The sequence below is a fragment of the Lagopus muta genome, chromosome 6 (assembly GCF_023343835.1).
Source record: "Lagopus muta isolate bLagMut1 chromosome 6, bLagMut1 primary, whole genome shotgun sequence".
In the NCBI taxonomy this organism is placed as follows: Eukaryota; Metazoa; Chordata; class Aves; order Galliformes; family Phasianidae; genus Lagopus; species Lagopus muta.
Window position 1 is genome coordinate 50,127,134 of NC_064438.1, and position 12,103 is coordinate 50,139,236.

The 12,103-nt window shown below is 39.6% G+C and overlaps 1 protein-coding gene across 10 annotated transcripts in view; it reads left to right on the top strand.

Annotated features, from left to right (window-relative positions):
- MARK3 (microtubule affinity regulating kinase 3) overlaps window positions 1–12,103 on the top strand; it is a 60,440-nt gene that overhangs the window by 21,894 nt on the left and 26,443 nt on the right. For all 10 annotated transcript variants that reach the window (XM_048947499.1, XM_048947500.1, XM_048947501.1 and 7 more), the window contains exons 4-6: window positions 4,402–4,450; window positions 5,110–5,175; window positions 8,216–8,286. In XM_048947499.1, coding sequence (XP_048803456.1) covers window positions 4,402–4,450; window positions 5,110–5,175; window positions 8,216–8,286 — 186 coding nt within the window. The remainder of the gene's footprint in view (window positions 1–4,401; window positions 4,451–5,109; window positions 5,176–8,215; window positions 8,287–12,103) is intronic.

Here is a 12,103-nt window from a genome sequence, read left to right on the forward strand (position 1 = left end):
GTCAGTACTTCCCTGCTCTAAAAGAAAAGGGAATTCTTAGAGCTTTTTTCCCATGCTACTGCTGTTAGTCATAGTCATTATTCTCCAAAAATGTACTTCTGTACCCAGTCCCAGTGAATATCGGTCTGTCGGTCTCATTGGAAACAAGTGTTGATGCTACAGTAGCTCACTTCCTTCTAGACCAAAAAAAATTGTTTTGTTTTGGATTAGCAGTGCCATTATATGCAAGACTTTTATTTTTACCAAGCACACGTAATAGCACAAAATCACTTCTCATTTTCCTTTTTTAGAACTTGGCTCCTCAGCCAAATGCTTGTGTTCAGACCTTTTTCCTAAAATCTTTTTAGAGCTTTTAAACTAGAAGTTTTTATGTGCACTGTGTCCTTTCTGACCTTGGGTCTGTCTGTTTTGAAAAGCACAGGGAAAGGATGAGAGCTTAAAATGCACAGAATTTTTGTTTCTTAATGTGTATTGTGTCTGTTTTCATGTTGTTCTTTAGTTGACGCTGATGTGTGCTGCATAAAGCCTTCCTGATTGAGGCTCCCAATTATATATCGAGTGCATTTCAGAGAGCAGTTACCAGGAGGAGCCTAACACATGGTTAAAGCTTGATGTGGCTCAGGAGAACATCTTGTGCAAAGCCTCCCTGCTTTGAGGGAAGGAGGTCAGGAAATGGGCTCTGCATCTGACTAGCGTACTGACTTGCTTTTTAGCAAACTTTTTTTCAGTGTTTTTGAAGTCCTTTGTTACTGAAACTCTAGCAATAGCTAATGCAGGAACACTTGTAATCTGTCTTTCAGCTTATTCAAAGAGTTGGCTGAAAAGTTGGCTCCCCATTTCCTCGATCTGTGTTGTTTTAGATGTATCAGCACAATAAAGTTCAAGTAAAATTGCTTCAAGATTGTTACTTGGTATGTGTCTGTGTTTTGTTGCTGATTTTCTTCGTGCTGTTTGTCCCCTGGCAGCATTAAATTCTTTCCCTGTATCTAACATAACTTACAGTCAAAGGACCAGACCACAACAAAGCTGAAAGCCATTTGTTTGGCAGACTTAGGATGTTTGTCTTTCCCTGGAAACATTTGTAGAGCTCCTGTTGACGGAAAATGAGCTATTCAATATGCTGGGAGTAGTTTTTAATCTCTGTATTAGAAATTAAACTGATAAGCACTGTTTGCAGCTGATAGTCAGCCTTTATGGTCACATGGTGACAAGTTCCTGAAACTAAGAAAATGGTTTTTGGAGTGGAGAACCCTAATGTTACCCCTTCTAATGATATAACGCCTTCTGTAACAGCCAGTTATGGCTGTTAATGAATTGTGCTGTGGGCTTTAGAAAGTCTGGCAGTAATTAATACTGCACTTACCAGAGGTTGATGTACGTTGTATTGTGGGGGAATTAAATCCAGGAAGCCTTCTTTCAGCACAGTATGTGAAAGCCATATCATGTTTTATGTTCTGTTCCTTACAGAAATAGAGTATAATACAATGTCAGTCCCTGTAGAAGTTGCTGTATGTGTCAAAATGCCAAACATAACATTTAAACTGTTTATGGAACACAATCCAAAAGTGCATTTATATAACTAAAATTATAATAAAACATTTGGTGGAGTTTGTATCCTACTCTTAAGCGTTTCTATTTTCAATTCTCCCTAAGGCAAGAATAACCATTTTTAAAAAGCTCATTTCCAGTCACCCACTTCTACGAATGGCTCATATGTAGAAATCACTTTTTGATAGGCTTCAGTAGTGTGAGTAAAGCAGAGAGTAGTAGTTTTGTAGACAAATGATATATTTAGAACAGCCCAAAATGTAGCCTGGTTTTATCGCATTAGACCATCAAACTGCAACGGAGGAAGTAGCCAGCTCCAGCCATGTCAGCATTCTTTATAAAAAGATTAGATTAATGAGTGCATTTGTTTACATGATGACGCTGTGAATGTTAGCCTCATGCCTTCACTGTATTTTTCTGTGTTGCCTATTGTGACCCAATAGATTTTGTGTTATCATCTAGTGAGGTGTCCGGCACAGACCTGGATAATGATTATATGATAACGAAAACCATTTGAAAGCAGTTTTGTTTTATTTTGGTGCTCAGTTAAGCAAACCATTCACAACTGTGGCTGTAGAATAGAGGGCAGAGCTTTTGGGGCAGTTTGATGAAGATTGCTACCCAGATGGGAGCCTTGACAGAAACATCAGAAAGCAGAAAAAGGTTAAGACTGCTCTCCAATCTGTTGTGTGAAAAGACACAAAGGTGGAAGGATTTTGGTTGGCTTTTTTTTTTTCTTTTTTTTCTTTTTTTCTCTTTTTGGTTGTTTTTGTTTCCTTTGTTTTGCCTTTATTTATTTGGTAACTATTGAGTAATTACACAGATTTTTTGAGTCCTTAGTAATAGATGTAGACATATGAAATATCTCCCTTTCACATGAAATGTAACCTGAAGGTGAATCTTAATAGCAGCACTTTTTGCTTTATTACTGTTAGCAACAACGCTGTTACCTCTTGCTTTAGAAAATGCTTTCTTTTTTTCCCTTGTCTGCACTCCTGTTGAGTCTGTCTTTTCTGCTTTGGTCTCTTTACATTAGGTTCAGTATGATCTGCTATGTTACTAGTGTTCCTGTAGATGTTGGTGTTAGATTTATAATAAAGCCACTCAATTAGTCCCTCATTTTGAAGCATGCTGTTAGAAAATAATCAAGGCTTAAGAATGTCAGCCATCTGGAGTCCTGGGCTGGCAAGGGGGGAGCTATAGAGGAAGAGATGTTACACGCATGGCTACTGTGTAACATGCTGCCTAAAAAGGTCATTCTTTGTGGGTTTTATTTGTTGCTGTTTGTTTTAACAGTGGCTATAGAGAGTTGAAGGAATCTGAATACAACAGTATTTGCACTTGGGGTTTTTTTTGTAATATTTTTTATCTTTAGTCTTCTCTGGGAGGAGAAATGGGACTTCTTTATTACTATTATTTCATCTACTATTAACAAGCATCCTAAAAACATTTTATATTGCAGTAACAACACCTGTGGCATTCTTAATATTGCACTGTGTTTATTGTGCCTCTTTAAATTGGTTTTTACAAAAGAGAATTTTCAAAGGTGAAAATAATTAACGGCTGATCAGGAGCAAGCTTGGCTTTCATTTGTTATGTGTTAAATGCAGTTGCATGTCCCACTGCAGGAGGACAGAGTGTACTCTGTTTGATTAGGCAGAGTTGAACTCTTTGGAAGTAACTATTCAAGCAAGACCCCCTTCCCATGACTGCTGTTGTCAGGGTTTAGGGAAGGAAGCCCTGCAGAGCCAGTAAGAGGTCTGTGAACACAACACAGTTGAAGTGAATCCATGCCGTGCTCGAAAGAGGTGGTTGTACTCTGGCATCCGTTCTGCCCCCATCCTTTCAGCTAAAATAGATGAGCTGGGGTAGGTAAGGGAGCTGCAGAAGAAGGCTTATGTATTTTTGGAAGGAGTTTTGGTTTTGGCAAGATTTTCCTGTAAAATTCATGCTTTGACCTCGTGCATCAATTCAGATTAACCCCAGAGCTTGAGTGAAGGAAGGCAGCAGGCCCGTGCATGGTGGAGAGGGTGGCAGTAGGCTGATCCCTTTGAGGTTTTACCCTCAGATTGTGGTATCTTCTCTCAACCAGGGATTGTTTAGTCAGGAAAAATCCACTGGAGTTTTGCCCCATGAACTTGCTAGCACAGTCTGTGCGCTGGGTCAGCAGCCTTGAATTCTTGAAGCGATGCTACCAAGGCCTGAACTAGATGTTCTTGTGCCTTAGGCGTCTTGAAGGAGTGCTCTGAAGGCCCAAGGAGGAGACTCACAGGACCATTTATCCGTGCTTAAAACTTGCTCATTGAGCAGTGTGGTTTTTGTGAGATAAGCAGTTGATTTTTCACCTCCGAGCTCCTGTCATGCGCCACAGCATTTCTGTAGCATCCTGTGGAAGGCTGACCTCCAACAAAGTGGTGAAGAGTTCATACCAGTGACCTAATATGTTGGTTTTCAAATGGTGCTCTGCATGGGGTTTGTAGAACTTTGAAACCAAGCTTTTTCTATGAAGATGTGAAAGTGTATGAGATGTGTAGTGGCCTGCGAGGAGCTGCGTGGTCTTAAAGTGGTCTTTGGGGCCCCATGGTGTGAGAACCACAGAGCTAAGATCACTTGTTTCCTGAGCTACCTGCAGCACTTTGCGGGTGTTTTCAGGTTTTTAGGGCAGGCTTAAAACAAGGAGGCACTTAGCTCTTCCCTCCAGTAAGTGGTTAATTTAATGACCTTTGTTGAAATGCAAATAGTAATGTTTGCTCTCTGTGTTTAAAATTAGCTAAGTATATCACATCAGGCTTTAGGAAGAACAGATGTTGCCTATTACTTTCATTAACATTTCATATTTTATGTTTATTTCAGCTCTTTAGAGAAGTAAGAATAATGAAGATCTTAAATCATCCAAATATAGGTACCTTGTTTATTTCATGTAATATATTAAGTTTAAAAGAAGGTTCTGCACTAGAGGGTTAATATACTGTTACATAGCAGTAAAAAAAAATACACTGTCATAATTGTTTAACAAAGCAAAAAATGTTGACCCTTTTACATGAAACTGCAATTTCCATAGCTTATTGATAACTCACATCTTTTGAGTAGAATAATGATTTTTACTGAATTTAATTTCTCATTAAAATAATTGTATACCAACACAAGAAATGGTCAAGAAATTGTTCAGGATTGCTTAGTTGAAGCACTGCTGTTACAGTACTGTCAGCAAACTGATTGATAACTTACTTGTCAACATGTGTTCCAGGACAGTGTGTAAAAATGGCTATTGGTGATGCTCAGTGCTGACACTCAAATTCATGGAAGTTCTGCATAAGTTACTTGCTTTTTCCTCGTAGCCAACAGTCTTGTTTCATGACAAAATGTTGATCCTTATGAGATGAGCAAATATGTTGGAGTATTTTCCACTTAGAGATATTGGAGAAAAAAAGCTTGTCAGGAGTAATATTCTGATACTGTCAAGCAGCAAGCAAATTATTGTTCTCCAACAGAGTTCCCTATGGAATTAAATGAATACTTCTGCAACTAGCTATTTGATTAATAAATTGCTTTCTTTTCCAGTGAAATTATTTGAAGTCATTGAAACTGAAAAAACTCTCTATTTAATAATGGAATATGCAAGTGGGGGTAAGTAAGTTTGTTATTAGAGCCAAGAGGTAAACAAATTGCCAAGTGGCAGAAAGCACTTTTTAGTTTAATGCTTTGGTTTTGTTTTTAGCAAATATTAATGTCGTGGTAGGATACAAATTTAAGCAGTCTTTAGTAGTCCCAAGAACTTGTTCAGTCTTCATATCTTGAAAACCTTCATTCTGAGCTTACTGGAATTTAGTAACTTTTGCTTTGTTTTACAACTTAAATTTTGTCTATAACAAATGTCAGCCTTTTACTGTGTTCAGCTCCCCAGGACTAGTGCCTTCTTTTGCATAAGATACTTGGTAAAAACATGGATGGGATGTGTCAAAAGTAAGAGTTTTGCAACTTCAGTTTTTTTAGATGTTGGTGGTGTTTGACGTGCCTTCATCACAGACATTCTGCTGTCAAATATTACTATACTACCTATGTCCATTTCAGGAGGGAGGTTTTGGAGGAACTTAATTATTCCTGATTGCAGAGGGGGGAAAAAGTCTGCACCGTGCAGTGTCAGATATTTTCAGCAGAGCTAGATAAAGTATTTGGGCTTAAGTTACTCTTGGCTGGCTAAAACCTGATAGTCCCTTCTTTGTCAATGTGACCCTTTAGCATCAGCATCTGGGAATCTCAAATAGTTGAGCCTTTTCTTCAGCTTTGGGAGGAAAATAGAGTTCCGTCTCAGATAAGTTTCAACATTGAATTCTGTTAGATTATGTGAAGGTTAGATAATTATTATAAAACGTGTAAAGAATCCCCAGATTGCCCATGTTGTTTTCTAGCAATTCCCTGAATGTTCAGCCAAGCTTTGTCTAAACAGAAGCAAGAATTGTAAAACACTTGTGATATTGGCCAGTACACATTTGTGGAGGCATCTCTGCAGTTCGATGGTGCTACACTTAAAAGCGAAGTCCTGTTGCCATCTAGTGATTGGCTTCCACAAGGTAGAAGGGCCAACTGTTCTCTGAAGTAATGAGATCTTAGAGTAATGGAGAAACGCATATTGCGCTGACAGGATGTGAGCAGTGCCCTGTGCACATGTGCTGTTGTTCAAAGCAGGCATGGCCACTTTTCTGAGTGACAAAGATCAATTTTCTATTTTCAAGAGACTGCTCACATGAGCAGTGTGAACCCTGGTTGGAGGATGAGCGGAACTGTATTCCAGTAACTGCAGTATTTTGCGTAAAATGACTATAATTCCTTATCTGGCATCATTTTACCTAAATTCTGAAAGCATTCAGCCTTGCTGCTTCAAATTTTCTGAAGAAATGGCTGTGAAATGTACCCGAGAGAATTTTCTGACTTGGGTGTTAAGTAGTAATGCTATGAGGGAAGCAAGGATTTCTGTAGAAAATCCTCACGTTCCCTCAGAATGCTCAGCTGTTGCTTTTTCTGCTGTATAACTAGCTTTTTTATTACTTCAGTTTGCTGAAGTTCCTTCTTTAACTCAGCAATTTCCTTGTGAGCTGGTTATCTGCATAACAGTGGTATCTTGCTCTTAAATAGAGAATATTTAAGTATTTGATTAAATTCTAAAATTAATATTAATCTTGCATATTGATGAAGAATCTTAAAAACTATGCTAACTTGTGCTGTTGGGAGTTTTTTTTTTTATTTTAATATTTGTCAGTTTTTAGTTAAGATTTGTGCTTTCAGCAACACACCAGTGTTCCATGGGCCTGTTGGCTGTGCCTTGAGCTCAAATGTAGCCTGTACTGACATGTTTCAAAATGGCAAGATTGGCTTAAAACCAGTGAAAAACAAAGTTTTAAAAAAGCACAGATTTTTGTGCTACTTTGGTAGTCTCCTTTAGACATCCACACCATTAGCCATACAACATTGGGCTTGTACATTTCAGCTCGGAAAGCAAATGGTATCCTGAGCACTATCAGAAGATGGGTGGCCAGCAGGGACAGAAAGGTGATTGTCTCTACTCTGTTCTTGTGAGGCCCCATCTGGAGTACTGCATCCAGGTTGGAACCCCCAATACAAGAAAGACAGAGAGCTGTTGGAGAGGGTCCAGAGGAGAGCCACAAAGATGATCAGGGGACTGGAGCACCTCCCCTATGAGGACAGGCTGAGGGAGCTGGGCTTGTTCAGCCTGGAGAAAAGAAGGCTGCAGGGTGACCTCATTGCAGCCTTTCAGTACCTAAAGGGAGCCTGCAAACAGGAGGGGAATCAACTCTTTGAAAGGGTTGACAACTGCAGGACAAGAGGAAATGGTGTTAAGTTGAGGGAGGGCAGATTTAGGTTGGATGTCAGGGGGAAATTCTTTACAGAGAGTGCTGAGGTGCTGGAACAGCTGCCCAGAGAGGCTGTGGATGCCCTGTCCATCCCTGGCGGTGTTCAGGGCCGGGTTGGATGGGTCCCTGGGCAGCCTGGTCTGGTGTTAAATGGGGAGTTTGGTGCCCTGCATGTGGCAGGGGGTTGGAGATTCATGATCCTTGAGGTCCCTTCCAACCCTGGCCATTCTGTGATTCTGGAACATTGCTGTCTTACCTCATGCTTGTGTGATGGGTCATCTCAGTATCCTGCTAGGTTCATTATTACAGCTATCATTGGGAATGTGTCCTTCAAGCCTAGGTTACGTCTAAGATTTCTGTTTTGGTTAAGATACTTCATTTGCCTGTGCAAAGAAAAATTACGGTGCTGGTGTAACAATATTTATAGGTATCATCAGATGCTTTCATATATGAAGCTTATTTTTGCAGTGCAAAAGGTACCCTTGTGACAAAGTCTGTGAAGTACAAGTCACCTCTGTTTACAAAATAGAAGTATTGCCATTGCTTTTCTGTCATGAACAGTTGGAAGGAAATGTTTTTGTCTATATCCAGTCTTTCATTAAGCCTTATTGTTCTCTTCTGTAAGAGACAATGTTGTTTGTGTTCTCTTCTGCCTTGTTCCCTTGGGCTAACCTACAACCTTAACCTCGAGTTCAACTTGTGATACAGTCATTCCAGGGAAGCTGCTGTGGGTAACTGCTAGAGAGGAATCTCTGCATTCTGAGTTGGCTTTAATGCATCTCATTATTAAATTATAGGGGAGGTGTTTGACTATCTGGTTGCGCATGGAAGAATGAAGGAAAAGGAAGCAAGAGCTAAATTTAGACAGGTATGTATAACGTTCCTATACATCAGCTTTTTCCACCTTGTTTTTAATGGTGAAATGGATGAAACAGCTGTCCTTTGTGTTTGACTCCTAGCAATGTTCACTGGGATGTGTGGACTTGTAGCCCTCGTAACACTCAGTGAGAGGAAACTTGGGTTTCAGCAGTATTTTGGAGGGGTTAGCAGTCCATTCAGCAGTGCTGGCTTCCTTAGTGTTCGTGCCAGGGTGTCTGGGAGTGCCAGAACACAGTGACTACTTTGGTGGACTCTGTTCCAAAATTCATTTCCTCTGGGTTGATTTCATATATCCTTACTTCAGCTGGTCTGCAACCTTTTGGAGATTGTTCAAGTATAACACACTGCAAACCAGGTCAGGAGCAAACATGGGCAGTGCCTGGAGTAGGCACCCGTTCACACCCGTGCACTTGTATGAAAAGATGCAATTTAACAGCTGCTCTAAAACATCACTGAAGAATAATTTCTAGGCTTGGTAGTTTATAGTTTTCTTTATGATGGATAAACTGAACTTGTGAAAATGCTGGAATTTCATTCATCTTTAGAAAGGCATTTGTGTTCTACAATAAAGCAATGTTGAACATAAATATTTTTGCATAATTAAAGATCCAGCTCCTCTTGCAGTAGCTGGTGTTTCATTTGCAGATCTCACTGGCCTAATGTGCTCTCTTTTCTGCTCTTGTGCAGAAACTTGTGCTTATGTGATTACCATCACATTGGATAACTTAGATGAATTTGTGAGAATTAATAAAGAAGTCCTGTATTTAGTTTTGCAGCAGATTAAAAGAAACGAAGAACAAAAAAGGCAGCTGCAGACTTCAGGAGATGAGATTTGTGTTTACTGGACTGATACGGAGCTTTAGCATAAGGAAAATTTTTCTACCTCTGTAACAAAACCTTATGTCTTTAAATTCAGTATTCCTTCAGGTAGAGCACTTTCCTTTGTGATTAAGTACTTCTTATGTACTTTGCTGTGCATTGGGATATGTGTGATCAACTGTGCTGTGTTGTGGAGCAGTCATTTCCACTTTAGCTGTCTTTAAATCCCAAACCATTTCCTTTGTCTTTGTAATGTCACCTGAAGTTCTTCAGAATATCTTCAAAGAATTTGCTGTTCTTTCTCACATGTGAATGCTGAGAACTGGTTCTCTGATCTTCGTGCCACCTTTCTTTTAGCAGGAGTTGTGAGGAAATGAATCTTGCAGTAATTCCATTGCACATTTACCTTTTTTTTTCTCTCAAGGATTCAACTCTCCTTTATGTGAGAACTTGTGAAAAACCATAATATATGTGTTATATTATATGGACATATAATGTGGGATATAGGCATCTTCCAAAAAAAAAAAAAAAGAAAAGAAAAAAAAGCCCCACCTTCTTCAAAAACAAAGGAAAAGAATTGAAAAGATAAAGCTGCTAAGCTGCATGTTTGACCCATTAAGTGTTTTACTTTGAATTCCCTGCTTTATTTCTGTAATTCATTAGGATAGATGCTGTTCATAAAGATATATGGGTGGCTGCACTTCAGTCTACTGCAATATGTGTTAATTCTCTTTCTGTAAGTCTTGTTTCCTTTCAGAAACCTGGAATAGGCAGCTGCCTCTGTCTTTCCTCAATAGCTGACTTTACTGGTTGCTGAATTCAGCCAATTGTAGAGGATCTCGATCTCAAAGATAGGTTGTTGAGAGCAACAAAAGCTTGAGTGTCTGGGGAAAAAAGAGAACCATAGTAATACCCTAAGGATAGAAGCTATAGTGTGAGCTCATCACACTTTGCTGGAGAAAAGAGCATGCATGTGGGACAGAAGTCAGAAAACTTTGATCAAAGCTTGACATTTATCCAACACCAGGACTTTGACTGCAGGACAGTGAGAAGAAACTAGATCTTACTGGGTTTGTGGGTCATAAAACCATTCATTTTTACTTTACTGAAGTCTCACAATAGCTTCATATAGCTTTTAGCCATTGCTGGAGGGAGAATGCTCTGTGTAGGACTTTTATCTGATTCAGTGCAGCTGTCCTAATGTTAGATGGATTTAGGACATAATAGGGATTTTTTTTTAATTCACTAACTAGTTTAACAGAAAGGGGCCTCTTTAAACTGCAGAAACAGTTGTGCCGTGGTATTGAGCTTAGTACTTACAATGCATTATATTATATCTTATTTTCAGATCCTATTTCTTCTTTCAATAGACGTAATTTAGGCATAAAACATTTGTGTTTTATCAGAAGCAGCATTTCAGCTTCTCTTTCTACCAGACAAGGAGCAGGATTTGGTAGTTCTCCCATCTTTAAGCAAATAAAGATATATTTATATACAAATACATCTTTTGTACCTTTTTTTATGCATACTTGGGCCTTCTAACAGGGGGAAAAAAAAAAACAAGACAGTGATCAAGTTATTCCAGTCATGCTTGAAAAGGAACACATGAGAAGGTACAAACAGTAAAAATACAGCCATGCTCTGCAGTTCATTTCTCTGTTCAATGCTCTCCATATCGTTTTCCTTTTGTGCAACTGTGTATGAGAAATTCAGATCCAGAATGTTTTGCTTTCTTAATGTCACCTAGTTTTAATTTCCCCATTACAGATTTCCAGACAGTTCTGGTTCAGTCTCACCATCCTTACTCCATACAGAAATCTGCCTGTCTGGTTAGGAATTGATGCAAAAATGGGGAGTCAGGTAAAGAGGAAGGTGAATGAGTGTTCTTCTCCCACCAAAAAAATAGAAAATGAATATGTATTACTTCCCTCTCTTCCTCTACTGTACCAGAGTAGATCTGGCTTCCTTCAGCCTTCCCACTCTTTCCTGTAGAAGCAGTTCATTGAGTTTTGTTAGTGGTATATATTAGGACATTGTCTTAGAAAATAAAAAAGATCCACAAAATCCATATTACTGTTGTATATTCCAGTTAAGAAACGAAATGCTCATTTTAGCACTGTGGAAGAGACCTGGGGAGGTTGTTCATCTGTCCTTTTGTTGTTCTGTTCAATCAGCCAACCCTTACAAAGAATAGTTCCACATGTGCCATCTTGTTCTTAAAATCCTGTGATTATATGGATTTTTTTAAAATTCCTCCAGAGAGATGCACTGAAGTGCTCCTGTTGTTGCAGCTAGAAGCCTTCTGTTTCTTGCCCTGTTATCTCCACCTACCAAGTATCAGCAAGTTTCTCACACTAATAGGTGGGAATGAGGGGGCTGCTAATGAACGAGTGACAGAACGTGGAAGGCAAGGAATTCGACGCAGTGAAGCCATACTTTGTGTTCCTTGTTCAGTTATGACTGTTGTTAATCTTTCTTACATGCGTTACATTATTTCCCTTCCTTGTGGATTTGGCTTGCTTCTGCAGTCTGTGCTATCCTGTTGCGGTGCAGAATAGTTCAGAAGTATCCCTGGAGAAAGCAGCTGATTGATAATCTGCTAGACTTCCTGCTCTTAGAGTAAAAGCAGCTCAGAAGCGAGCAGTATCGTGCTGCCTCTCTGCAGTGCTGAATAAAGCATGAGGGGTTTGTGGTGCTGGCAGGCTGGGAGCATCTGGGGAAGGGGAGCTTGTGACTGGTGCAAGGGAATGGTAGTGGGGAGGAGAGGGAGAACCTCATGGGTGGTGCAGGTGGTGGCATGGGAGAGCTCACCTGCTTTAGAGGCCGGTAGAAGCTGAAGTGGGAGTCTTATCAGTTCACAAAGGGACAAAAGCAGAATGGAAGTGTAGGAAACAGAAGTATTTCAACTTTTCATTGAACACTTGGTTTCTAAGGTGGCATTTTGTAGATATGCATGATTCAGTAATGCAGGGGCACAAAGATTAAGA